The 26,700-nt window shown below is 39.1% G+C and overlaps 1 protein-coding gene across 3 annotated transcripts in view; it reads right to left on the minus strand.

Moving 5' to 3' along the window:
* The window catches only part of LMTK2 (lemur tyrosine kinase 2), a 119,366-nt gene that overhangs the window by 37,979 nt on the left and 54,687 nt on the right, over positions 1–26,700 (minus strand). For all 3 annotated transcript variants that reach the window (XM_021706381.1, XM_008072902.1, XM_021706382.1), the window contains 3 exons: positions 23,854–23,972; positions 19,266–19,353; positions 3,424–3,557 (listed from right to left, as the gene is read on the minus strand). In XM_021706381.1, coding sequence (XP_021562056.1) covers positions 3,424–3,557; positions 19,266–19,353; positions 23,854–23,972 — 341 coding nt within the window. The remainder of the gene's footprint in view (positions 1–3,423; positions 3,558–19,265; positions 19,354–23,853; positions 23,973–26,700) is intronic.

The raw sequence follows: 26,700 nt of genomic DNA on the forward strand, positions 1-26,700 counted from the left end.
GCGCACTACCACGCCCAGCTAATTTTTTGATTTATTGTAGAGATGAGGTCTCGTCAAGTTGCCCAGGCGGGTCTCGAACCCGCGGGCTCAGGCAATCCACTCACCTCAGCCTCCCAAAGGCACGGGATTACAGGCTGAGCCACCAAGCCCGGCTGCTGCCATCTCTTATGACAACAATGCCTTCTTCTAAAATGCCTCCTGAAGGACCCGCCTGAGGCTTTTTTACAATTAACTTTATGTACACACACACAAGTACACTCTAAAATAAAGAACTAGTGTAGCAAACACATAAACCAGTAACACAGTTGCTTATTATTAAGTATTATGTACTAGACATAATTATATGGGCCAGACTTTTATACAACTGATAGTGCAGTGGGCTTGTTTTCACTAGCACCACCACAAACATGAGTAATGCATTGTGCTATGGTGTGATGATGGCCTCAACGTCACTAGGCAGTAGGAATCTTTCAGCTTCCTCATAATCTTATTAAGACCACTGTCATACATACTGTCCTTTGCAGACCAAAATGTCTTTATGCAGCACATAACTGCATAATGTAAAGATTTTTACACACACACAAATTAGAAACGCCTAATAATAATTCATCGACAGAAACACTCATGCTAGAGCTGCAGCACAAGCTGATCAGTGACCAAACTTGCTAAGTTTTACCAATGTGAACACAGGCAATACAATTTATAATGAAAAAATAATATAAAGTGGCACTTAATGCAAGGGTTTATTTACCTTGCTCCTCTCACACCTGATGACCTGACATCCTGAGGGCTGGAAAACCTAGCAACCTCGGTGTTTCTCAGCAGAAAGGAAATTTAACTTAAACTGGGCAAATCCTGAAGAGGCTCTTTTGGGCACAAGCTTCACCCAGGTATTCCTCAAGGCCACCCCCCTGCAGGTCTCCAGTTCCATGAGCTACTGTGAGGACACACGCCGCCTATGGGAAGCCCTCTGCACTAAGCTCGTCACAGTAACCTAATGGCATCTCACTGACGCATTGCTCAGGAAGACTCACAGGCAGGGGACAAGAAGTCCCAGGCTCTCAGCCAGCAAGGCAAGAGGCGTGGAACAGCAACAAACTGGCAGCGCCTGCTGTTTACATGGCCTTCACAAAAATCATGCGCACTACCTCACAGATGTAGGCTGCCTGAGATCCTGGGATAAAACTCTTCGATAATGATAGGTAAAAATGCAATTTATTGGGAGTGCTTTACTAAAAGATTAGTTTCCAAATGAGCTAATAACTTTCAGCTGAACATGTGGGTTGTTATATTGTCAACCAACACAGAAAGTCCTACTTTGAGTCAACCAATAAATACTCTAAATTCTAACTGAAAAATATACTGTATACTATGTTAACAACAAAAAGGGCTTAAAACACAAAACTTTGCCCCAAATGGAAATTTTATATAAAATATGACTATTTGTAAAACCGAAATGAAAATTGTCAATGGTTTCAAGGATTTTTGTTGTGGTTGTTGAGTTGCAGTCTCACTCTGTGGCCCAGACTGGAGTGCAATGCCACACTCCTGGCCACCACAGCCTCCACCTGCTGGGCTCTGGCAATCCTTCCACCTCAGTCTTCCAAGTAGCCGGAACTACAGGTGCGTGCTACCACGTCTGGCTAATTTTTGATTTACTGTAGCAACGAAGTCTCGCCAAGTTGCACAGGCTGATCTTGAACCCGCAGGCTCCCAAAGTGCTGGGATTACAGGCTGGGCCACCAAACCTGGCCATAAGGATTTTCTTTACTTTGAGTTTCTGAACTTGAATAAAATCCAAACTATGTGATTTACCTTATCATCTTTACTTGTTCTAAAGTCCACAAGATTCTAAATTAAGTAAAACTGTAATTTGAGAAACTCACAGGAAAATACTACTTACTCTTTGCAAATTTTTAAAATACACCAGAAGAAATATACTTGGGCTTTAAACACATTTTCCAGCTGTCTTTGATAACTTTATTTTGCTGATCTGGTATGATATTTTTTTAAATTCTCCAAAATTAAAAAATTCCTAAATCAAGTGTTAGGCAATAATCATCTACATTTTATAAAAGATTAACAATACAAACAATGCTATTAAATAAGACTAGAAAACTAAATATAAAATTTTCCAACTTTATACTTTGGATTTTCATGTAAGAGACCTCTGGGTCTTAAGAAACCCATAACCTTTTGGGTCTTTTTAAAAAACACTTTATCAGAAGGATTTGTTCACTATTCCAAGTCAAACAAGATAAAATGTGTAAAAAAAAAAAGGTTAATAATTTTCCTTCTTCCCCACCTGGAAGTATTGTTGAGAGTTTGATAGGTACAGTACTTTTCCATGCCTGTTCACATGCGCACACACCTCTAGAAATATGACCAGGTGTTTTCTTACTTTAAAAAAACTGAGGCATACTATAAATATAGTACTTTGCAACCTGCTTTTCAAAAATATAGAATACTTTATAGACATAGACACACAGATGTTCCATTTTAGGTCTTTGGGGTATTAAAAGTTAAATGATTTATTTAAAGTCAACTAAAGAAATACTCCTTGGTTTCCCTGGAGACTTAAACAATAATTTTAAACATATTTTAGACATAAACCAGAGCTCAAAAGCCTAGAGGAAAGTAAGCAGAAATCTCTTTTGGGTTCACAGAACAGAACTATCATTGGAGATAGGACTCAAAGCCCTTTATAGTTTTAATTATGAATATCACCATCAATGGTCTGAACAAAATACAATGTGCTCCTAAGAACTGTAGTCGTTCAGGTGGGCCCTGAAAAGTTTTGACAGAAATATTCTACATGGATCACCGCACTGCTCTCACACAACCCGACTACCTACACCCCTGACACCTATGCAGGAGTGAGCCTCTCATCTGTAGATCTAATCCCATGACACCTCTGCTTTGACGAGGGCACCTGAAGTCAAGCCTTTAAAAACTGGCCAGAAACCAGTGATAGGACATTATACAAAAAGATGCTGTTGGCCTATCTGAGTCTCTCTTCCTCTCTCAGGAATGTGACCAGGCACGCAACATGAAACCCAGCAGGTAGGATAAGAAACCTGGGGCTGATGTGAAAAGGATGTAATGGGCAATAAGTCACCAGGTGGATTGGGACTGTTTACTTCCAACTCTTAAGGCATTGTGACTTTTTACATTTGAATTCTGAAATAACTTCCAGACCTTAGGTTGTATCACGATTTTATGCCCTGGTGCTGTTTTTAATGAAGCCCAATTCAACCATTATTAGACACTGAAAAGAATAAGATAGTGTCTACTTGTATAAGCCAAGAGTTCACTCTGTGGTCTGCCTGCTAAGGTTTCTGTAGAGCCTTTCACAAACCAGACAGCTTCTGTGGGCTGCCCCACTGGTGATATGTGCAGTACAGCCCTGAAAGACAGACCCACCTGTGCAGGAAGTGCAGCTTGTGCATGGCGGCCAGCCCTGCAGCAATTTCACATGCCATCCTCTGCAGCAGCATGGTCTGCGAGTCCCCCCGCATGTGCTCCTGCTCCGTACGTAGATACGTTTTCAGGTCGCCCTGTAAAAATCAGTCCGTGTGAGTCTCAAAATGAACCACAGGAACAAACTGAGGGCTTAAACATGTGCCTTAGCTGGCACGAACTACAACGATTACTTATTAGAAATTACTTAGGTTTGCACTCTAAGGAATTCCAACCCAGCAATTTTTTTCCTATTATCTCCTCAAATTCCTTTACCACTAACTCAATATTTCAAAAGTATGGAGCACTATTATGCTTTTAGAGCCATTCTAACTAGATTAAACATTAGCTTATTTTTGTTATATAATTACATGTAAAACAAAACAGTTTTTTAAAAAAAGACAGTTTTGCAATGATGCACAATTTAAGCGCAGTGCAGAAACAGAAATATCCAGGTAACTAAAAGATGACAGGCTGAGTAAAAAAAAAAAAGGTGCCACTTGCACTGCCTATTCTAAGAATTCTAGGAGACACTTGGGCAGTGAACACATTACGAAGGCTCCATGGCTACTGCCAAAGCTCTGAGGAGTAATGGAGGGGAGAGAAGGAAAGAAAAATGGTGGAAAGGAAGTGGGAGAAGTCCAGTCAGTGCTGGCAACAACTGCTTCAGGTCTCTGCCAGCTTCCCCAGGGCCCTGTGCTACCGAGACCATGGTGAGAAAGAACATTGCAGCCACCCCAGAAAAACTCAGAAGAAGCCTATTCTTCAAAGGAGAGCAGCCTAAGCAGGGAAACCAGCAAACTCACATACAGACATTCAATTCACGGACATGCAAATGCTGGGTTCCCAGTTCCTCCTGTAAGACCTCCCTGGGTTATGCTGGCTTTGTTTCATGACTTTAATTTAGGACTGTATGTTTCAGGGAGAGGTTATAGTATATCTGTTTTGGGGAGTATGCTTTTGAGGAAATGAAATCTTTCATATTCTTCTTACCACACAATTAAATATTTATTGGTATGTTTATTCCCAAATTAAAACTTTCTACAATTAGTTAACATAATTTTGAGAGCAAGTCAACAGCTTTCAGTTTTAAAAAAAAATTTTGAGTAAAGAAAAAGCTCCTGAGGAAGGAAATTTCCCTGGACCAACAAAAGAGTACATTTCTTCTGTTACTGAAGATAGCAAATTTATCAAATTCCTCCCAGAATACACCTTTAAAACATAATATTTCTTTACAAACATTTGCTCACATTTAAAACTAAATACATGCTAACATAACTTATAGGTCCACTCCAAGAATCTAAATTTGTTTCCATTCCCAGTTTCAAAGACCTTTACAGGAAGATAATGTTGATATTAACCACCATTTGGGCTTTGAGCCCTATGTCAAGCAAGTTTTTGCACTTGTTACCACAAATATAATTTGAGATGTTTACCAGGTATGGCACTGAGGCTTAGGAAGGTTAAGAAATCTGCCCAAGGCCACGGAGCTAATAAATGTTAGAGCTGTGTTTCTACTTTTTGGGTCACCAACCAGTCAATTGAATTCTATTTAGCAAGTGAATTAAATATACAGATGAAACCCATTTATTTTATAAAAATGAATGTAAAAGAACTTGAGGTCAATCTCACCGATGTGCAGAGTTCTCCCAAGCGTAATGGGACTGCTCTGCCAGGGAGGCAGTGCATACTCAGGCAGCATGCGTCATCTCCTTCTGTTCCCACTGGAATTTTAGGCTAACCCAGTGGAGAAACAGACATCTTTTTTCCCCCCTTCCAAAAATATATGCCCCTTTGTCCAGGCTAAGGCTCTCTCCAGCATGGGAGTTGGAGGGAATAACACAAGATTTTGATGGTAATTAAATGAACCCAGAAAAATTCAGGCAAAAATCTCTAAGACTTCAGGCTAATGAGATTTTTATAAGGTAGTCCATTAGATACTAAACATGAAAACAGCCTAAGTCTAATTACATTATCAATGAAATGGTAACAAATTATTTTGTCTAACCCCTTTGCTATAATATTCATCTAAGAAAAAAGTTACTCTCACATGAAAGCATGGTTATGCTAGACTGTATCTGGCCAATTCTCAAAACAAACAGTAGCTGCTGGCAAACAGCGAACACTTCACAAGTGACTCTGGCCATGAAGACAAAACAGCAGAGCTATTTTTCAAGGTTATCTAAAGTACATTTTTTACCATTCACTGTTTCTAGAATGTCATCTCTCCCCAATACACCACTCCCCAAATTTCCCTAGAAGATAGAATATAATAGACAAAAGGAGATTTTACTTACGAATATACAAGGTCAGCACAATCTTTCACTTGGAAATAAGGAATTAACACCAAAGATTATTGAGGAGTCTGATCATGGATGAGACTTTGTGATAGACTGTGCCTCATCCAGACTAGTTCCATGCTCTAGAAAGGTCCTTAGAGCTCTCCAGGTGCCACAGTTTAAAAGAAAAAATCAGCATAAAATATTTAAGAGGAGGATCCCCTAAAAACTAGAATTTATTTATTAACAACTGTGCATTTCTTCGTACATGTTTAAACTTTGGTCACCTTCAAAGTACTCTCCGTTTGATGCAATACACCTATTGAGATGCTTTTTCTACTGCTCAACACAGTTTTTGAACACATCAATTTTGATGCCTTTTAGTGCTTTTGCCATTTTTTGGTTTCACCTCTTCCACATCAGCAATATGTTTCCCTCTGAGGACTTTTTTCATCCAGAGAAACAGAAAAAGTCACTCAGGGTGAGATCAGGTGAACAGGGAGGGTGGGGGCACAGAGGTCATGCCGTTTTGGTCAAGAGCTGCTGAACACTTAGTGCAGTGTGAGCAGGCGCACTGTTGGTAGAAGAACCAGTCACCTGTTTGCCACAACTCGGGACAATTTTTCCGCAAATTATCAACATCTCACAACAACACTAAGTGGTACACTGATGCTGATGGCTTCCTAGAATACTTACCGAGTGAAGGAAGCCTGTACTACAAGGGGACCACCCTCCAAAAGATAATACTGGAGTTTTTTGGGTCCCCCTTCGTAACTCAGTGAAGATTTTCATATTAACCAAGTACTAAAAATTGATTTATTCTATCCTAACTAGATAAATCTATATTTAGAAATCTGGTTTATTTTATTTGTATTTTAATGGTGCTTAGTGAATAGACATGAATTATTACTTTGGTCCATTATTTAAAGGAAAAACTCACCAAAAACAACAATGTATTCTGAATTAAAATAAACATTCCTTTATCCAAATTTTTAAAATTTCTCAGCTTCTTCCCAAACTACTCCAAAAGAAAAACTTACGACACTAGATGGCAGCAGAGTGCTACACCAAGACCTCTGCTAACAGAAAGGCCACTTGCAAGGACTTCTTGGAATGCATCATTCAAAGACCTGTATGTGGGCTACCCACAAGCGACATCCTACATTCTGGCATAAATGGCCAGGAAGGCTTTATCCAGTTTATTTTGCAGGACACTGAGAACAATGAATTAATTTCAATACAATGTAAAAAAAATCAACAAGTAATAGCTTTATAAGGGAAAACGAATAGTCATTTGTATGTTTAACAGGATGATTCTGGGGAAGAACATGATTTTTCAACAAAAACTGTAACGAAAGGCTGAAAGAACAACAAAGACAGGACCATACCTATCCTCTTGCTGAGGACAAAGAGAGGAGACAGGTCCAGCTGAAGCTGCCATGCCTCCGTCCAGCCCAAGTTGTTTCTCCCCTCCCAGAAGTTCTGGGCCTGGTCTATTTTTCTCATCACCAGTCAGCTCCTGCCCACCTGGGACCATAGCGCTTGCACACCATCTCCTCTTGGGTCACCACAGTCTCTCTCTCTCCGCTTGCACCCTCTAAGCTCAGTCTCAAGAGCCCATCTCTTCTCCCTGTTCTACTCCCAGGCAAATCCAACACTCCTCCCACCCATCCACCTCTCTCTTTTCTCTTCATGGACAAACTCCACAGGAGCCTGGCAGGTCCTGGCTCCACCTCCCAGCCTCCCAGTACTAGGAATCCGGCAGGACTGCTTTCACTCACTGCTTGACTGCACTGCCCCCACCAGGGCTACCAATGAATGACATGCCTGCCTCACACCAAACGCAGCGGCCTCCTCTCACCAGCCTGACAAAGAAATGGGCCCATTCCTTCTTTCTTTAAACAACTCCATCTTCACCAGGCTTTGGGGCACTACAACCTCCTGCACTTCTTCCTGTCTCACTGGCCACTTCTTCCTTGGCCCCTTCATTAGATCTCCCTCCTCTCACTGATCTTTCAGTGTTGCTGCCCGGGAGCTTTGTCCTTGTCCTCAGTACTGTGATGCTCACTGCCAAGGTGACTTATCCACCCCATGGCTTTAAAAACCACACTTCACATACACCTCTCTGGCCCAGACCTCTCATCTCCTACCTTGTATGTATAACACTCTGCCTCTCTGTCCCATCTCAGTAAATGGCATCACTGTGCCAGACGAAAAATGATGTCATTCGTGAGTTCTCTGTCTCTAGACTCCCATACCCAACCCATCACCAAGTTCTAGATCAATTTTCAAACTCCCCGCCACCACTCCACTGCTGCTGTGCTAGTCCTGGGCACCAGCGCACCACCTCGTGGGCACGCTTCCACTGGCTCCCAAATGGCCTCCCAGATTCCACCTGAGCAGTCAAAGCCAGTCTTTTAAAACATAAATCGAATCATGATAGCATTGGTTCCCACCTGCCATTTTATTTGCCGGTCTCTCCCACTAGAAAGTAAGCTAGACATGGCTGACACTTTGCCTAGTTCTCTACTGTGTCCCTAAAACCTGGAACAGTAGAAAGTCCTAAAAGAGATTAAAGTTGGGATAGCCATTTTCCCAAAGGAGTCTCATCCTATCATATCAATTTAACAATTTAATAATAATAAACTCAGGAGTAAATCTGTAATTTGAAATTTTTATTGGGTTTTAGGTTTATTATTTCATTACTTTGTATCTGAAAGTTAGTCAAACACAGTTACCTTGGAAAAATAATATTTTATTTTTTAAGTAAGAAAACCTAACTGATTTTGTTTGAAAGTTTATCTTTGTACAGTAAACTCAATAGATTTACTTCAAGAACAGGGAGTCTGACTTGTTCTAAAATTTACTTAAAGTATAGTCATGCACTGCTTAACCACAGGCATACCTTCTGAGAAATGTGTCATTAGGTGATTTTTTCATTGTGGGAACAGCACAGAATGTACTTACACAAATCTAGGCAGCACAGCCTACTACACACTCAGACTACATGGTACAGCCTATTGCTCCCAGGCTATAAACCTACACAGTATGCTGTTGTACTGAATGCTGTAGACAACTGTAACACGATGATACGCATTTGTATATCTAACCATATTTGTGAGCATCCACAGTACTGAGAACAAGGACAAAACTCCAGGGCTCCAGCACTTAAAGTAAAAGGATAGTAAAAATATGGTATAAAATGTTTTAAATGGTACACCTGCATAGAGCACTTACCCATGAATGGTGCTTATAGGACTGCAAGTTGCTCTGGGGGAGTCAGTGGGTGATGGTGAGTGAACATGAACATCTAGAACAGTACTGTGCACTAACTACTACAGACTTTATAAACACTGTACACTTGGGCTACACTACATTTATTTAAAACTATTTGTCTTTCCTCAATAAGTTAACCTTAGCTTACTATAATGTTTTTACTTTATACACTTTTTAAACATGTAAACTTTCTTAGTCTTTTATAGTACCACTTAGCATAAAACACAAACACACTATACGGTTGTATAAAAATATTTCCTTTCTTAATATCCTTATTTTATAAGTGTTTTCTATTTAAAATTTTTTTAACTTTTAAAGTTTTTTGTTAAAAATAAAGACACACATTAGCCTAGGCTTACACAGGGTCAAGATAATCGGTAACACTGTCTTCTACGACCATATCTTGTCCCACTGGAAGATCTTCAGGGATAATAAGACACATGGAGCTGTCATCTCCTATGTCAACGATGCCTCTTTCTGGAATACCTCCTGAAGGACCTTCCTGAGGCTGTTTTACAGTTAGCTTTTTTCAAAAAAAAATAAGTAGAAGGACTGACTAGACTCTAAAATAATGATATATAGTATAGTAGGGTAAATATGTAAGCCAGTAACATCCATGATCTTTATCAAGTATTATGTATTAATACTGCGTGTAATTTTATGTGCTCTAGACTTTTATACAACTATTTATATCAGCATCACCAAAAACCACCTGAGTAATGCACTAGACTATAACATTGCTAAGTGATACAAATTTTTTATTCCATTATCGTTTTGGGACCACTGTTCTATATGCAGTCTGTCAAACACAGAAATGTCATTATGTGGAGCATGACTGTATAATCACATGCATCTCAGTAAAGTGTTCTACAGAGATACATTATAGACAGCACTGTCCAACAGAAACGTAATGCAAGCCAGATATGCAATTAGAAATTTTCTAGTAGCATTATCAAAATCATAAAGACAAACAAGTAAACATAACTTTAATAATGTATTTAACCTAATATATCCAAAAAAGGATCATTCCAACATGTAATGAACATTTAAAAATTGAAATATTTTACTATCTTTTTTGTACTAAGTCTTCAAGGTCTCATATGCATTTTACACTTCACAGCATCACCATGTACTCTAGCTGCATTTCTAGCACTTCAGTCATGTGTGGCCAGGGACTGCCATGCTGGACAATCTAGTTACAGATGACAGTGAGGCTCCCAGTCAGCCCACCCAGCAACCCAAGGGCACCAGAGAAGCTTCCACTGAGATCAATGCTGCTACCAAGTGTCCCTCCTGCACTCCAACTACAGGTTTGCACCTTTGTATCATAAGCTATGATGACCTATCACTACAGTGACAGGAAGAGAAGACACCACCTAGGAGCAGGGTGGCCACAGCACACAGGGGAGCAGTGCCTGTGGAGCAAACCCGGGGAGGAGGAACAGGCACCAAGAAGGGCAGGAAAAGCCATGAGCAGTTGGGACAGCCTGTGAACAAAGAGGCAAGACAGTAGTGCTCAGGTCAAAGCCAGATGTGGGGAGGGACAAGGCCACTAGCAGTACACCAGAACAGGGCCAGTCAAGGGACTGGGTATACACTCCCCACCCAGTCGTTCCACACCTCACAGTCAGGCTCGCCCATGTAGTGATTGTTGTCTAGCACAGGTGCTCCCTTCTGCTGGATCTGAGTCAGGACACTGTCCACCTGCTCCCCTAGCCCTTCTTATGTCTCTGTTCCACTGTGATTCTATGCCCCCTCTTTTCTGTATGAGCTCCTTCGGGGCAGGGACACGCCATTCATCTTTGTGTGCCCAGTACCCGAAAAGTCCTTGGTGCATGGGGCTTACTTAATGACTATATTTATTCATAAGAGATGTCCATTAATTAGGCACTTCTGTACAAAAGGCCAGTTCTAAAACAGAGGCTTCTTGCTAGTGGAAGCATTAAACCACCTGGATTAAAAATACACAGAATAAAATCAAGCCACCTACAGAAACACCTACTTTGGCATTAGCAATTATATGCCCGCATGCAAGGCAATTAGCCAACTGGATGAAAGAATAGAAAGCGTGGTCCTGAAGATACACAGACCTGGGTTTAACCCTTCAACAAATCCCTTTATCTCTGTCAGCCTCAGTTTTCTCATCTATAAAATGAAATTCCTGCCAACTGTCTCACAACGCTGTCAAGGAGACTCATCAAATGAGGAAAAAAGGTCAAACGCCCAGCACATGGCCTACCTCAGAGGGGTCAGACCTTTCCTTTCCTTACTCCTCATTGTGGCCAGTGGCCAAGGCTCCTCTCAGGTCTGAGAGTTCATGACTTTAAGCTTTCTTTGATTTTGCCCTCCCAAGTCATGAGACACTGAAGAATGCAAGTCCCACAGAGTAATGTGCTGCACGCCAAAGAATACCAAGTAAGACTCCCTTCCCATTCTCAACTGGTCACGATTATCTGCTTGCAGAAACTGACTCACTGCATTATCAGCTGAATACAGCAAAGGAAACCAGTACACTATATTCAAGAACACACCCTTGCAAACAAAATATTAGCATCCCTGCTCTGGAGTCAGGTGAGAAAGAATAAGATGCAGAGAAGTTTCATCTACATTCTCTCTCACCCTAGCTCATAGCCTGGGCTCCAATGTGGTTTGTTTCCCTGTCTTGTCCCCTTCCATTGGAGCCTTCCCAGTAGATCCAATCTGCCTCTCCTATCAGGGCACAATATGCCTCCAAGTCTCCATGCCTCAAATGCCAGACCATCTTCTGTTCCCGCACGTGCAAGCACTGCTGGCTCCCAGGCCTGGCTGGGGATGTTCTGCTATCTTTTTTCTACACACTCTCTTCCACACATACATTCAATGTCATTTCCTTTGCAAAGCCTTCCCCAATTATCATAGTTTGAATTTCTGTACTTCTACATACACCACTCAAACCCTTGTTTAATAATTACAATCAATTAATTTTGATAGCTAAACACAACCATTTTCTGAGTACTTTCTCTATACTCAGTAAATTCATTCATCATCTTTCCTAATGGTCAGGATAGTCCTAAGGCAGGGGTCCCCAGCCTTTTTGGTATTAGGGACTGGTTTTGTGAAAGACAATTATTCCACAGATGGGGGGTGGTTTCAGAATTATTCAAGCACATTACATTTATTGTGTAGTTCATTTCTATTATTATTACATTGTAATATGTAATTATTATTTTGATATAAGTGTGTAAGCAATTGATTTATTATAGTCTCTGTGCAGTCAAACCTCACTGCAAATGTTAATCTGAATTTGCAGCCAATCTCCAAGCACTAGCATCACCACTGCAGCTCCACCTCTGATCACCAGACATAAGATTCTCATAAGGATTGCACAAAGTAGAGCCCTCACATGAGCAGTTCACAACACAGTTCACACTCCTATGAGAATCTAATGCCACCACAGATCTTATAGGAGAGGGAACTCAGGTGGTAACACAAGCAATGGGGAAAGGTTGTAAATACATATGAAACTTCACTTGCTCGCCACTTCTCATCTCCTGTTGTGTAGCCCAGGGATTGGTAAGCCTGCCCCAAGGGATAAGCAGTATTATCACCATTTTATATATGTCAAAACAGAGGCTTACAGGATAATATTCTGAGACAATAAACCAGTCAGAGGCAGAAAGAACACCTGAAGGCAACCCAGCCCAGCTCTACAGATACACAAGGCAGGCCCAGGACTTACTCACCTTGTGCACTCTATGGCACTAAAAAGCTCTTCAAACCTTCTCAACACATTTTTGTTGAATGAGTGATCCTTAACCAAAAGACATTCTTATTGCCTTGATATCCACATGAGAGCACTGTGTACCTGCTATGGCAACAAGTTATACAAACACCCTGCAGTAATCTCTCAACTCATTTCATAAACACTGCCACCACAAGCACTACGTCAGCATTACAAATCGGTGGCTGTAGTCCAGCTACCAAACACACTCAGAATCTGAATTCTCATTTACTTTCATTAAAATTCCAAGATTAAATGTTTTTTAAAAATAGGCTGGTAGGCAACCACCTTGAGTACCCTCCCACTGTGGGAGCTTTTCTGTCCTCTCAATAAATCCTGCTTTCTCACTTAAAAAAAAAAATAGGCTGGTAATTCCATTTTACAAGAATTACTTAAGTGCAAAAATATTCTCTCCTTTCGGCTTGGAAGATGTTACCACTGGACACAATTACTGCAGGGTGATGACTGAAAAAAGGCCACTGCTCACTTACTTGCTCTTGATCTACTAAGCAAAGTAGAGACAGCTGGTCCTTTTACTGTGGCCACAGTTGCTTATTACCAAGCCCGGGACCACTGTTCTCTCCATCCTTTGGACTGTGGCCAGAAGGCAGTTCCTGTCTTGGATCGCGCCACTCTGGCTCAGACCAGCCTGTTCCTGGGCAGGTTCTGGGACAGCCAGGTTGGAGGCTGGGCTCAGTATTCAAGCAATGCCTTGTGTGCCTCATGGACATTCCTCAGTCCACGCAGGTGAACGCCCTGTTCAGCTCACTGATTTCTGCTGCCTGACCACTTCTGTCGCACAGTCTGAGCCCAGAGAAGCTGGACTTCAGTGCCAGTAACTGCCGGGGAGAACCTGCTTCTTTTGAAATTTACCAGAGTCCAGCAGTGATAAGCATGAAATTGCCCAAGGAGACAAATGTGACCTCTCTTTACTGGGAAAGTTGGAGGGACTCCTGAGCTAGTAGAGGCCCTTTACTTTGACAGGAGACTGGCCATATCAAGCAATGACCAAAGATTTCCAAAGGACACAATAGTCTCTTCCTAATATAGGTAGCACCTTAAATAGTAGGAGGTAGTCAACAACTTTTTTTCTATCATAAAAAATGCACAAAATAAAATTTGCCACGGCTAAGTGTACAGTTCCATGGTGTTAGGTATATTTGCCTCCAGAACTTGTTTAACTTGCAAAACAGAATTTTTCCCATTCCACAACTCCTCGTTTCCCCCAGCTAGCCCTTGGCACCCACCAATCTACTTTCCATGAATGTGACTACTCTAGGTCCCTCATCTAAGTGGAATAACATAGTATTTGTCTTTCTGTAATCAGTTTGTTTCACTTAGCACACTGTCCTCAAGGTTCATTCATGCTGTAGCATGTGTCAGAATTTTCTTCCTTTTGATAATATTCCATTGTGTAGACATACCACATTTTGTTTTCCCATTCACCCATCAATGGACACTTAAGTTGCTTCCACCTCTTGGCTATTGTGAATAATGCTACTAACAAGAACTTATTATTGTGAACAATTCAATATTGTGAACACGGTGCAAATATCTGCTTGAGACTCTGTTTCATTTCTTTTGGTATATCCTCAGAATTGAAACTGCTAGATCATACAGTAATTCTGTTTTTAATTATTTGAGGAACAATGATTGCTATAAAGATTTTATTGTTGACCAATGTACCACTGGGTGATGCACTTTCAAAATAGCTATTAGCTTTGCACAGCCAGGGGAAGTTGTTGGTAGTTCCAGGGCTCTTCCAGATGTTCAGCCCTTGAGGGACAATCCCTGAGTGACTTGTGAGGGTCACACAAAATATGCGTTTCAAGAAGTCACATCTGTTAATTCAAGAGGGTTATATGCATAATCTTCATCCCAAAAGCTAATCAAATTTAGGTAAGTTAATATGCTCTGAACGCTTAGTTTAAGTGTTTGAATATCATGTATCTAAATGAGATTTAAAATTGGAGAAATTTTTTTATAAGAATGCTGAGTTACAAACGTGCCAAAAGGAAAACAAAAACAAAAACAAAAAACAGCTCCATTAACAAAACAAACAGCTTCATTACAAAGTGGGCAAAAGATATGAACAGACACTTCTCAAAAGAAGACACACAAGCAGCTAATAGATGAAAAAATGCTCAGCCTCACTAGTTATCAAAGAAATGCAAATTAAAACCACACTGAGATACCACCTAACTCCAGTCAGGATGGCCATCATCAATAACTCAAAAAACAACAGACGCTAGAGAGAATGCAGAGAAAAGGAACGCTCCTACACTGTCAGTGGGAGTGTAAACTAGTACAGTCTCTGTTGAAAACAGTGTGGCGATTACTAAAAGATCTAAAAATAACCTTCCATACAACCCCACGATCTCCCTACTGGGAGTATACCTGGAGGAATTCAAATCACTCTATGAAAAAGAAACCTGCACACACGTTTATTGCAGCATTATTTACAATAGCAAAAACATGGAACCAACCGTGCTGTGGATTTTTAAAATGTAGTATGTACACAAGATGGAATATTACACAGCCATAAAGAAGGACAAAATTATGAACTTCGCAGCAACTTGGATGGACTTAGAGTCTATAATACTCAGTGATCTATCACAGAAACAAAGAACTGAATAGCACATGTTCTCATTCATAAGTGGACCCTGAACATTTACCATAATACTGTAAGAAAGGGGTTGGCAGTAGTGGGATACTGCCAGGGGGGGTGGGGGAGGTGGGGGAACACAACATCGTTAAGGATACCTGATCTTAAACCAGGCAAAGTAGAGACCAAAGGGAGGCCCAAACTTTACCTGTACTATGTCTACTTGTATACCTAATCCTGAATTGTACCCCACCCCACATCTTTAAAATAAAAAAACAAAAACAAAAAAAGAAACTTAATCCCCAATGCAACAGTGTTGGGAGTCGGGTATTTTGGGAGGCATTTAGGCATAAGGGCACCGCTCTTATGAATGGGTAAATGCTGTTATATATAAAAGAGCTTGGTGAAGGGAGTTTGTTTCTTTGTGTTTTCCCCCTTTGGCAGGAAGACCTTCACCAGACACCAGAAGCTGGCACCTTGATCTTGAACTTTTCAACCTTCAGAACTGTGGAAAATAAATTACTATTCTTTGTATATTAAAAAAAAAAAATTTAAGCTATCCCTCTTTGTAGGTGACATGATCCCACACCTTGAAAACCTAGGGGAGTCTGTCAAAAACCTCTTTGCACTGATACATGACTTTGACAAAGTCTCGGGGTACAAAATCAATGTGCAAAACACAGTTGCATTTCTATACACCAACAACAAGCAGGCAGAAAACCAAATAAAAAGCACAATCCCACTCACAATGGCCACACACACAAAATGAAATACCTTGGCATAACCAGGACTTCTAAAAACTGTCAAGACTAAAAATCAAGGAGAGTCTGAGAAACTATCACAGTCCAGAGGAGCCTAAGGAGACACGAGACCTGAATTGAATCCCAAAACAGAAAAGGGACATTAGAAAAACTAGTAAAATCTGAAGAAAGGCTCAGATTACAATTGTACTACCTCTGTACCTTTTCTGTAAATTTAAAATTATTTCAAAATAAAAAGGTTATTAAAGATGCAAATAAAGAATGCTGAGTTAAAGAACACATTATATTTTCATAAAGATGATGTCTGTACAATGACAGATACAAACGATACTCTAGAGTTTTGTCAATACTAGGTCATTTATGGTAATATAAAGGAGTTAGTTGTGTATTTTGCAATATTTTAGTGTTTCTTTACAAAAGAGGATAAATTACTATTCCCAAGAAGGACAGTCTTGGTAAAAATAAAATAAAATAACACACTAAAAACTCATCTCCTGAACCCATTCAAGAGAAAACATTACGCTGAGCATCCAGAGTCTTTTATCACTCTAAAGAAAACCCAATAGTATTGTCTAATACAACTTTCAGGAATGGTTGCAGAAGGGTACAGAAGAATTGGAAAATGCTGAAATACATGGGATAGTTTTATAAGCCACCTTCATTTTGCCTGGAGACAGGAGGTACGTCAAGCAGATGATTCCTGCTCTATTTCCGTTGTGTTACTCACATAAAACATGCTTCAACTGTTATTTATAATCAATACAAGGATCTGAGGGACCAAAAAAAGGCACCATTAAACATCTCAGAAAAGTGGACTTCTGACAAGCAGATTTTCCTTATCACATAAGAGCACATCTTCGTGATTCATCTTTTTTTTTTCAATGCTATGTCAGCACCAGAATCACCTAGTGAGTTAGGCAAACTGAAAGGAAGCTATTTTTATATCATAATAACCTAGGACCACACACAAATATTATAATTCTGACCATACTGAGATAAAACAAAATATGACAGGCAATAAAATTATCAGAAACACTAGTGAGAACTTATGTCTGTCCCTCTAACTAGGAGAGCTGGAGGACAATGACAATATTTCGTCAGCAAACTACCTTAACACAGTTCAGTGTTCAATAAATAAGTACCTTCCGCAATAGCAAAGAATATGGAGATGGTCCAAAAACATAAGTGTAATTCCAGTTTTCCTTACACGGAGAGAGAGCTCTATGAAGTCCCAATTTCTTAAGGACAGGAGTAAATTACTGATTAATTTTATACTTTAAATTAAATGGAATTTCTAGTGTAACCATACACAAAATTAAGAAACAATATCTAAAGCCCAAATTTATAAATGGGGAAAACCAAACCAAACCAAAAAAAAATCCCAAAGAAGGATAGAAAAAAAACTTGTAATGGGTATGTAAAATAATACCAAATAGGTAGATAAAGTTGCAGGTATCTTATTAATTGCAATAAGTATAAATGGACTACATGCTCCATTTTGAGGGACTAAGATTGCCAGATTAATAAAAATTTTAACAATAAGCTATTTACAAGAGATATAAACCAGAAAAGAATTGACAGAGATAAACAAGGAAAATTCTAAGCAAAAGAAAGCTGATGTAACTATATTAGTATCAGTAAAAACAGACTTTATCTTTAGTAACACTTTTAACCTTAGAGTTCCTTCATAACAATGAAAGATTCAAATTACAGAATGTTATAACAATCTTAAATGTGTATGCCTTACACAACAGGGTGTCAAAATGCATAGAGCAAAAACAACCTGAATTATAAGAAAATCCATAACTGGAGCATATTTTTAATATGCCTCCCAATAACTGGTAGAAAACAGATCCAAACCCCCTCCACTACACTCCGCAAATTCAGAAAGATATAGGAGATTTAAATGACTTCATAAACTTGACCCAAAAGCCCCATAAAGAACACTGGATAGAACAACATCAGAATATACTTTTTTTGTTCAACATCTACAGATACAAAAAACACTGATCCTAGAGTCGAGTCTGGAACAGTTACAGTTGGAACAGTTACAATTGACCCTAAGCCAACATCTAAGATGAGCAAAAACTACTTTATTGCTACAAGCCACAGATTTAGGGATTACTATGACACAATCAAATGAAAGTTAATATATCAAGTTTATTAATCAACCACCTCTGCCGATGAAAGAAGTATTCAAATCACATTTAGGAATTAAAACAAAAATTCACAATGTTTACTGCTCTCTTTCTATTTTAACAGATGAAAATGTTATCTGAATTAACTGGGAATTTATTTGGGGGTACTCCCATTTTTCTGTGCATAGGCAAGGAAGTATTAATGTTCTGAAAACTGAAATGATACAAATAAATAAATTAAAACCTAGATAATTCATTTAATATCATATCATTATTTTTAGAAAATAACAATTGCATGCTAAAAATTAGCTTTAAAAAAAGATGAAATACTCTGCACAGGGGAAAAGCTGTTTATAGGAAATATTCATATTGAGATCATTCATAAAACTGCACAAAGAACAATCTTTCCAACTATAAATCTTGATAAGTAATATTATCATGCTAAGAAATAAGGCTATTAATTATAGGTTAAGAAAATAAATCATCTAATTTTTTAAAAACATAAATGTTGAATACACTCACTATTTTCAAAAGCTGACAGATTATAAGTGCTCTATAGGTATAGAGATTCTTGGGCTTTCTCAATGGGGGAAAAGTGTTTCAAAATGCCTTGCTGAAGTTAAGACCTCAAGCTCTCATGAAGGGCACACTTATGCAAGCTCTGGCCCTGCCACACACTTGATACACAATGTTTTCTAAATTTCCTTGAGTCTTATTTTAATCATATGTAAAGTATGAACAAATGTTAGTAACTAACTCAAGGGCCTGTTATGATTAAATGTGGTAATACAAGTAAATAGCTTAGCAAAGGTACCACTGTGTAAGTGTCCATTAACACTATTATCAAAGGTAATGAATCATTACATCCATAAGTTCTTCAAAATGGGGGATATACATGAACGCAGTTCATCTAGCATTTCTATCTTCCAGAAACACTTAGGTATAACCTTTTGAACACTTAAACTTAAATTTCTACTAACAACTTACCAAGTCACAGAACTCAAACACCAGAAGATAGGGAATTGCTTCTACACATTGTCCAACACACTGAAGAATATTTGGGTGCTGAAGAATACTGGTAAAAATAAAAGTCATAATACTGTTCATCAGGAAGCATGATAATAAAATGGTTCAAGCAGTAATCCAAACTTTAAAATTCATAATAATTTAAATATGACAAACTGAAAAGATCACATGAAGATTATACTTACTAAGATATCTAATAATTAAATAATTCAAAGACAATCAGGTGAACATTTTCACAAATTAAAAAAGAAGTCCTCAGCCTGGGTAACATAATGAGAGACTTTATCTCTACAAAAAATAGTCAGGTATGGTGGTATATGCCTGTAGTCATAGCTAATCATCAGGAGGCTGAGGTGGGAGGATTGCCTGAGACCAGGTGGTCGAGGCTGCAGTGAGATGTGACTGTGCCCCACTGCACTCCAGCCTGGGCGATAGTGTGAGAGCCTGACTCTAAAAAAAGAGAGAGAGGGAGAACAGAAAATAAATCCTGCTGGGTGCAGTGGCACATGCCTGTTATCCCAGCGCTTTGGAAAGCAGAAGAAAGAGGATCACTTGAGCCTAAGAGTTTGAGACCAACCTGGGCAACACAGCAAGGCTTAGTCTCTACAAAAAATTTAAAAAATTAGCTGGGTGTGGTGGCACACGCCTATAGTCCCAGATACTTGGGAGGCTGATACAGGAAGATCACTTGAGTCCAGGAGTTGGAGGCTGCAGTGAACTGTGATAGTGTCACTGGACTTCAGTCTGGATGACAGAGTGAGACCCTGACTCAAAAAAAAAAAAAAAAAATCCTAACATAAGAATCTTTACTTGTAGTAATTTCAGTTTGGAGATACTATTGCAAGCGAGCATTTAAAAGAGGGCAGACTATGCACAGTCATCCCTCAGTATCCACAGGGGATTGGTTCCAGGAATCTCCAAAGATAACAAAATTCAATCCAAAGATGCTCAAGTCGCTTACATAAAATATAGTATTTGCATACAGTCTATGGATATCCTCTTGTATATTTCCAATCATACCTAATTACTTAAAATACCTAATACAATATGCTATTAAATAGTTATATTGTATTGTTTCTAACTTGTATTTTTTATTGCATTGTTATTTTATTTCCTTTTTTCTTCCTTTTTGGAGTGAGGATCTCACTCTGTTGCCCAGGCTGGAGTGCAGTGGCATGAAAATAGCTCACCACAGCCTTGACTTCCTGGGTTCAAGCAATCATTCTGGCTCAGCCTCCTGAGTAGCTGGGAATACAGGCATGTGCCACCTCACCTGGCTTATTTTTCTCGTTTTTTTAGAGATGAGGTCTTGCTATATTGCCTAGGCTGGTCTCAAACTCCTGGACTCAAGCAATTCTCTCACCTCAGCCTCCCAAAGTGCTGGGATTACAAGCATGAGCCACTGTGCTTGGTCAGTATTGTTATTTTCTATTGCCTTTCTTTCAAATATTTTTGATCAAAGGTTGGTTGAATCCATGGATGTAGAACCCACAGATACAGGGGGTTGACTGTATTTGCAAATTCAATATTCAACCCAGACATTAAATAACTCGGTTTCTCCTTCAGGCTATCTTGCTTATGTACTATTTCCCTAAATGTCCACAGTATACACAAACTCCTTTTGGAAGTTATTTTGTCCAAAAGAAAATAAAGTTAAATAAAAGATATACCCAACATCTTTAAATTTTTTTTAACTTTGAAATAATTATGAATATAAAGGAAATTGCAAAGACAGTACAGGGAGGTCTGGTATACTCTTCACCCAGTTTCTGCCATTGGTTACATCTGACACAATTACCAATTTGGTGTAATACTAAAGCCAGGGAACTGACACTTCCATAAAGCATGTGTAGAGTTCACATGTACAGATTCATGTAACCACCACCTCAATAGAGATGCAGAATTACTCCACCACCAAAGGCTCTCCCCCAGGCTACCTATTTAGACCCCTGGCTGCCACTAACCTGTTTTCCATTTCTATGATGTTACCATTTTGAGAATACTATATAAATCAAATCATATAGTATATGGCCTTTTGAAACTGATTTTTTTCACTCAACATAATCCCCTTGAGATCCATTCAAGCTACTGCATGTATCAATAGTTCATTCCTTTTTTTGCTGAGCAGTATTCTGTGGTATGAATGTACCACAGTTTGAACGACATTTTAGTTTTTTTCGTTTTTGGTGATGACAAATAAAGCTGCCATACATAAATAAGTTTTCATTTCCCTGGAATAAATGTTCAGGAGTGCAACTGCTAGGTTATATAATGTGATGGTTAATTTTTTTTTTTTGAGTTGGACTCTCACTCTGTCGCCCAGACTGGAGTGCAGTGGCCGCTCCCGGCCACCGCAGCCTCGACCTGCTGGGCTCCGGTGATCCTTCCGCCTCAGTCTTCCGAGTAGCCGGAATTACAGGCATGCGCAACTACGCCCGGCTGATCTTTTTATTTATTGTAGAGATGAGGTCTCGCCAAGTTGCCCAGGCGGGTCTCGAACCCGCGGGCTCAGGCAATCCACACACCTCAGCCTCCCAAAGCACGGGATTACAGGCTGAGCCACCGAGCTCGGCTGCGATGGTTAATTTTATGTGTCACTTTGGCTGGGCCACAATGCCCAGCTATTTGGTCAAACATTATTATGTTTCTGTTTCTATTCTTATGTTTCTTATATTATGTTCTGTGGATGAGATATCACTTAAATCGGCAGACTTCCAATAAAGCAGACTTGTCCATAATGTGGGCCTCATCTATCAGTTGAAGATTTTAGTAGAGCAAAGACTAACCTCCCCAACAGAAGAAGGAATTCTGCCAGCAGACAGCCTTCATGATTGAACAATAACATCCATTCTTCCATGGGTCTCCAACTTGTTGGCCCATCCTGCAGATTTTGGACTTGTCAACATCCATAACTGTGTGACTCAATTCCTTAAAATAAGTCCCTCCCTTGCAACACAACCTATTGGTTCTGTTTCTCTAGAGAATGCTAATATACACGATAAATGTATGTTTAGTTTTTAAGAAACTGACAAACTATTTTCTAGAGTGGTTCTATCATTTTACATTTCCACCAACAATGTCTGAGAGACCTAGTTTCTCAATATCCTTACCGGCACTGAGTGTTGTCACTATTTTTTATAATAGCTTTTCTAATAATAGGTGTAAAGTAATATCTTATTGTTACCTTACTTAATTACCTTAGAGGCTAACAATGTTGAATAGACGTCTTTTCATGTGGTTATTTGCTACCCATATATATATCCTCTTTAATAAATGTCTCTCATTGTCTTCTGACAATTTTCTAGCTGAATTTTTTTCTGTTGAGTTGTGAGAGTTCTTTATAGATATGAATCCTATGTCATTTATGTAGTTTGCAAGTATTTTCTCCCAATCTGTAGCTTGTCTTTTTACCCTCTTACCAAGGCTCTTTCACAAAGCAAAAGTTTTATAATAAGTTTTATTCGGTTTTTTTTTATTTTAAGCAAGTTTAGCCACAGTTTTGTTTTTTCTCTTGTTCCTTCTTCCTAATGCTCCAAGATTTCTTCTCTTAGTTTCCTTCATCTGAGAGTGTCTTGATATTCCTTCATATCTGAAGGACATTTTCTCTGGATATGGAATCTCAGAGCTCTTTTCTTTTAGCACTTGAAAATTGTGCCCTTTCCTTCTGGTCTCCAAGGTTTCTGACAAGAAATCTACTGTCATTACAAGGGTTTTCCCCATATAGGTAAGGTGTGTTTCTCTCTCCTTGATTTCAAGATTTTTTTATCTGTCTTCAGTTTTCAGAAGTATGACTATGACATGTGTTAGCATGATTTCTTTGTGTTTATCCTATTTGGGATTTGCTCCAATTCTTGAATCTGTAAGCTTTTTCTTTTCCAAACATGAAAAATTTTAGCCATTGTTTCTTTGAATGACTTCTCAGACTCAGCCTCTCTTTCCCTTTGTTCTGAGATACTAAGACATCAACTTTAGATCTTGTGTCATAGTCTCCCATGTCCTCGAGCTCTTCATTGTTTGTTTGTTTGTTTAAGTCTATTTTCTCCCTGTTGTTCAAACTGGGTGATATTTTTTGCTTTATCTTCAACTTCACTGATTCCTTCCTCTGTTCTCTCCATTCTGCTATTGAGCTAGCTCATCTACTGAGTTTTAAATTTGTTACTGTATTTTTCAGTTCTAAAATTTCCTTTAGGGTCTTCTTTATGTCTTCTATTTCTTTGCTGAGACTTTGTATTGTTCCATTTGTTTCAAGTGTACAGCAATTGCTTATTGAAGTATTTTTATGATGGCTGCTTCAAAATCCTTGCCAGACAATTCTAACAGCTCTGTCATCTTAGTGTTGGACTCTGTTGTCTTTTCTTAACTAAACTGAGTTCTCTTGGTTCTTGGAATAAGTAATTTTCAGCTGAAACCTGGATATTTTCAGTCTTATGAGACACTGGATCTTATTTAATCATGTATGTTGCAGGCAGAAATCCCAAAGTAGTTTTAAACATCAGATTTTCAACAGACCACAGACTATGCTTTAGAACATATATTAAGGTATACTTACTAGTAGGGTTCTCCATTTTTCAAAAAAGTATCTTGTTCCTTTGGGCTTGCACTTGCTTTTAACTCCTTCACTATTACTCTTGCTACACTAGTGCCTGTGTAAATCTCTCCAAGGAGGACCTAAAACGAAAGAACAATTTTTTTGTGTCACTTCCATCAAAATGGTAAAGATGTCTCATTTACCAAGAAATCACATATAGGAAAACAAATTAAGCAGCAAATAGATGATCTTCTATTATTTTACATACTAACTCATAAAAAGCTTAGAAAACTCAAATATTTTTCTTCAGTAAAATAACTATTTTAAACCATTCATCAGATATTTTCATGTATTTTAATATCTCTTCTATTTTAATATATTTAAATACTTATTTATTTAAATTTGATTTATTAATTTATATAAAAATGTATTATAGTTTCATGAAAATCAATATGACTTTACAGAAGAGTGATCTATACATTCAATTCAAACATGACTCAAATGTTTTTCAAAAATACTTCAACAAAATTGTATTATTTAGTCTGCTACACACATGAGAAAGTAAACTGACAAACAGGTAATGTACAATCATTTTACTGAAACTTAAAAATCCATGGTATTCCAATACCAGACCTTTATCTTGTACCAAAACTTCAGTCAAAACACATAGAAAAACCATTCCACTGAAATTAACAGAATACAAAATGAGAATGAGCTACCTCATATAGCTTCAAGAGAAATATTAAATATAATATTTAATATTATATAATGTCAAGGCATTCCAATTTAAGATAAAAATGATGATAAAGTGAAGGTTTTTATTTCATCAGAGAATGATCAAAACTAAAAGACTTCACTTTAAAAGTGCTTTACATTTTTATAAAACATACTCATTCTAATGCCCTGGAAATAAGAGTGATAGCTCAATCTATTTGTCAGGAATATAAGGACAGAAGAATGAAAACAAGAAATTCTGATAATTAACTAAATCATGTCTGTTTCCAAACCAGCCTGTACATACATTATAAGGACAACAATCACAAGGTACCCATTTTGCAAAAGAGGAAGAACAACTGTAGACTACTGCAGTAATCCAGCTCAGCTTATCTCTTGCCGCTGCCACCCAAGGGCATTCTTGGGGTTCACTATCTGTGGGGACAATTCATTCAACACTTGGCCTCTCAGTTCTTTTACTTTCTTCCTATCATCTTTTCTACAATCTCAGCAACTGCTTCTGTGGGTCTACACCTGGTTAATAATTATGTCCGAAACCTTGAATTTTGACTTCACTTTCTCCACCAGTCCCTTTATTTCCAGGACACTTACTTCAACACTTGAACCCAACCAGTCCATTCATGGTGCCACTTTCCACCATCCTCCCCTCCTACAAGTCCTCACTCCCCTCCTGGACAGCTTAGGCCTCCCAGCTCCTCCACTATCACCACTCTCTTGCTCCCTCTCTGAGGCACATCAGCTTAGTCAAACCCAGCTGGTTAAATTCAACTACCCACCTATAATAAAACACCAGAAGTAGAGAAAAACACACAACATAATGACTGGTTTCATTTTAAATTTTGAGTGTCCTCAGCACTGCCCATCCCCCCTAGTTTCCCTAGTGGATACACTTTCCCAGATGGCTCTTTCACACTTTTCACCTGTTTCAAACCTCCAAGGCATCTTTCTATTCCTCTCTTTCAAGTGAGAAACTGGTCTCCTATTCACTGAAAATTTAGCAATCAGAAGTGGACTTCCTCATTTTAACATCACAGAATCCACTTGTATCCACTCCCTTTGCTTTTGTTCCCATTTTAAGAGTGAAACTGCTTCTGCTAAGATCACGCCCTCCAAGCGTTATGACACCTGTCCTCTTGCTAAGAACTTTTGCTACCACAATTACCCACCCCCACTCCTGCCCCGGATTTAAACATGTAGAAATAGCTTCCCATCCTATTAAAAAAAAACAAAAAACAAAAAACATCTAAAAACCTTTCCTTGGCCCTGTGGATGTTCCCAAACAGCTCCATTTCTTTGTTTTGTTAAGAGTAAAACTCAAGAGAGCTGTCTAAATGTACTGTCTCCTTTTTCTCTCTTGAACCCATTTCACAGAAGGATAGGCCATCACCACTCCCCCAAGCGGCTGCTTTCAGGGACACCCAGGAACTCAAGATGCTGAATCCTAAAGTCTCCTAGTCTTCATCTTACTCCATTTGTAAGCTACAGCATTTACTACAATTAACCCTCTTGGAACCCCTTCTTCACTTGACTTTCAGAATACTCCTCTTCCTGGAGTTCTCCCTACTTCCTGGTTCTCCTGGATTGTGCTGACCTCTCACTGCTGCAGGACCTTGGGGTTCAGTCTTCTCATATGCCTCTGCCTCATCTCCATTTCGAAATTCTCTATAATTTCATCTAGTCTCACAGCTTTAAGTACCATCTATAAACAGAGTTCTTCCAAATATTTATCTCTGGTCCAGAACCTCTCTCAAACTCTCCATTTGCATTCCCAGTGTCCTGTTTGGAACCTGTACTTTTAGCCTAATAGCCATCTCACACCTAATGTAGACCAGGTGATCTTTGACTTCCTCCTCCAGGCTGCTTCTCCTGTAGTCTTTCCTGCACTTCCGTTGACAGCAGCTCCATTCTTGCAGTTGTTCAGGCCCTTAGCAGTCATCCTTAATATCTCTCTTCCTCAGATTCCACACTGAGTCCATCCAAAGTCCTGCAAGCTCTCATCTGAACATCTACCTTGGGTCCCAACACTTCTCACCACCTTCACTACTATCATCCAGGTCCAAGCTTACCTGGACCTCTCCCTGGATGGCTGCAGTAGCCTTCTAGACAATTTCCCTGCTTTCACCTTTCTCCTCT

This window comes from Carlito syrichta, unplaced genomic scaffold (assembly GCF_000164805.1).
Source record: "Carlito syrichta isolate Samal-C Ts95f unplaced genomic scaffold, Tarsius_syrichta-2.0.1 Scaffold315497, whole genome shotgun sequence".
NCBI classification, from domain to species: Eukaryota; Metazoa; Chordata; class Mammalia; order Primates; family Tarsiidae; genus Carlito; species Carlito syrichta.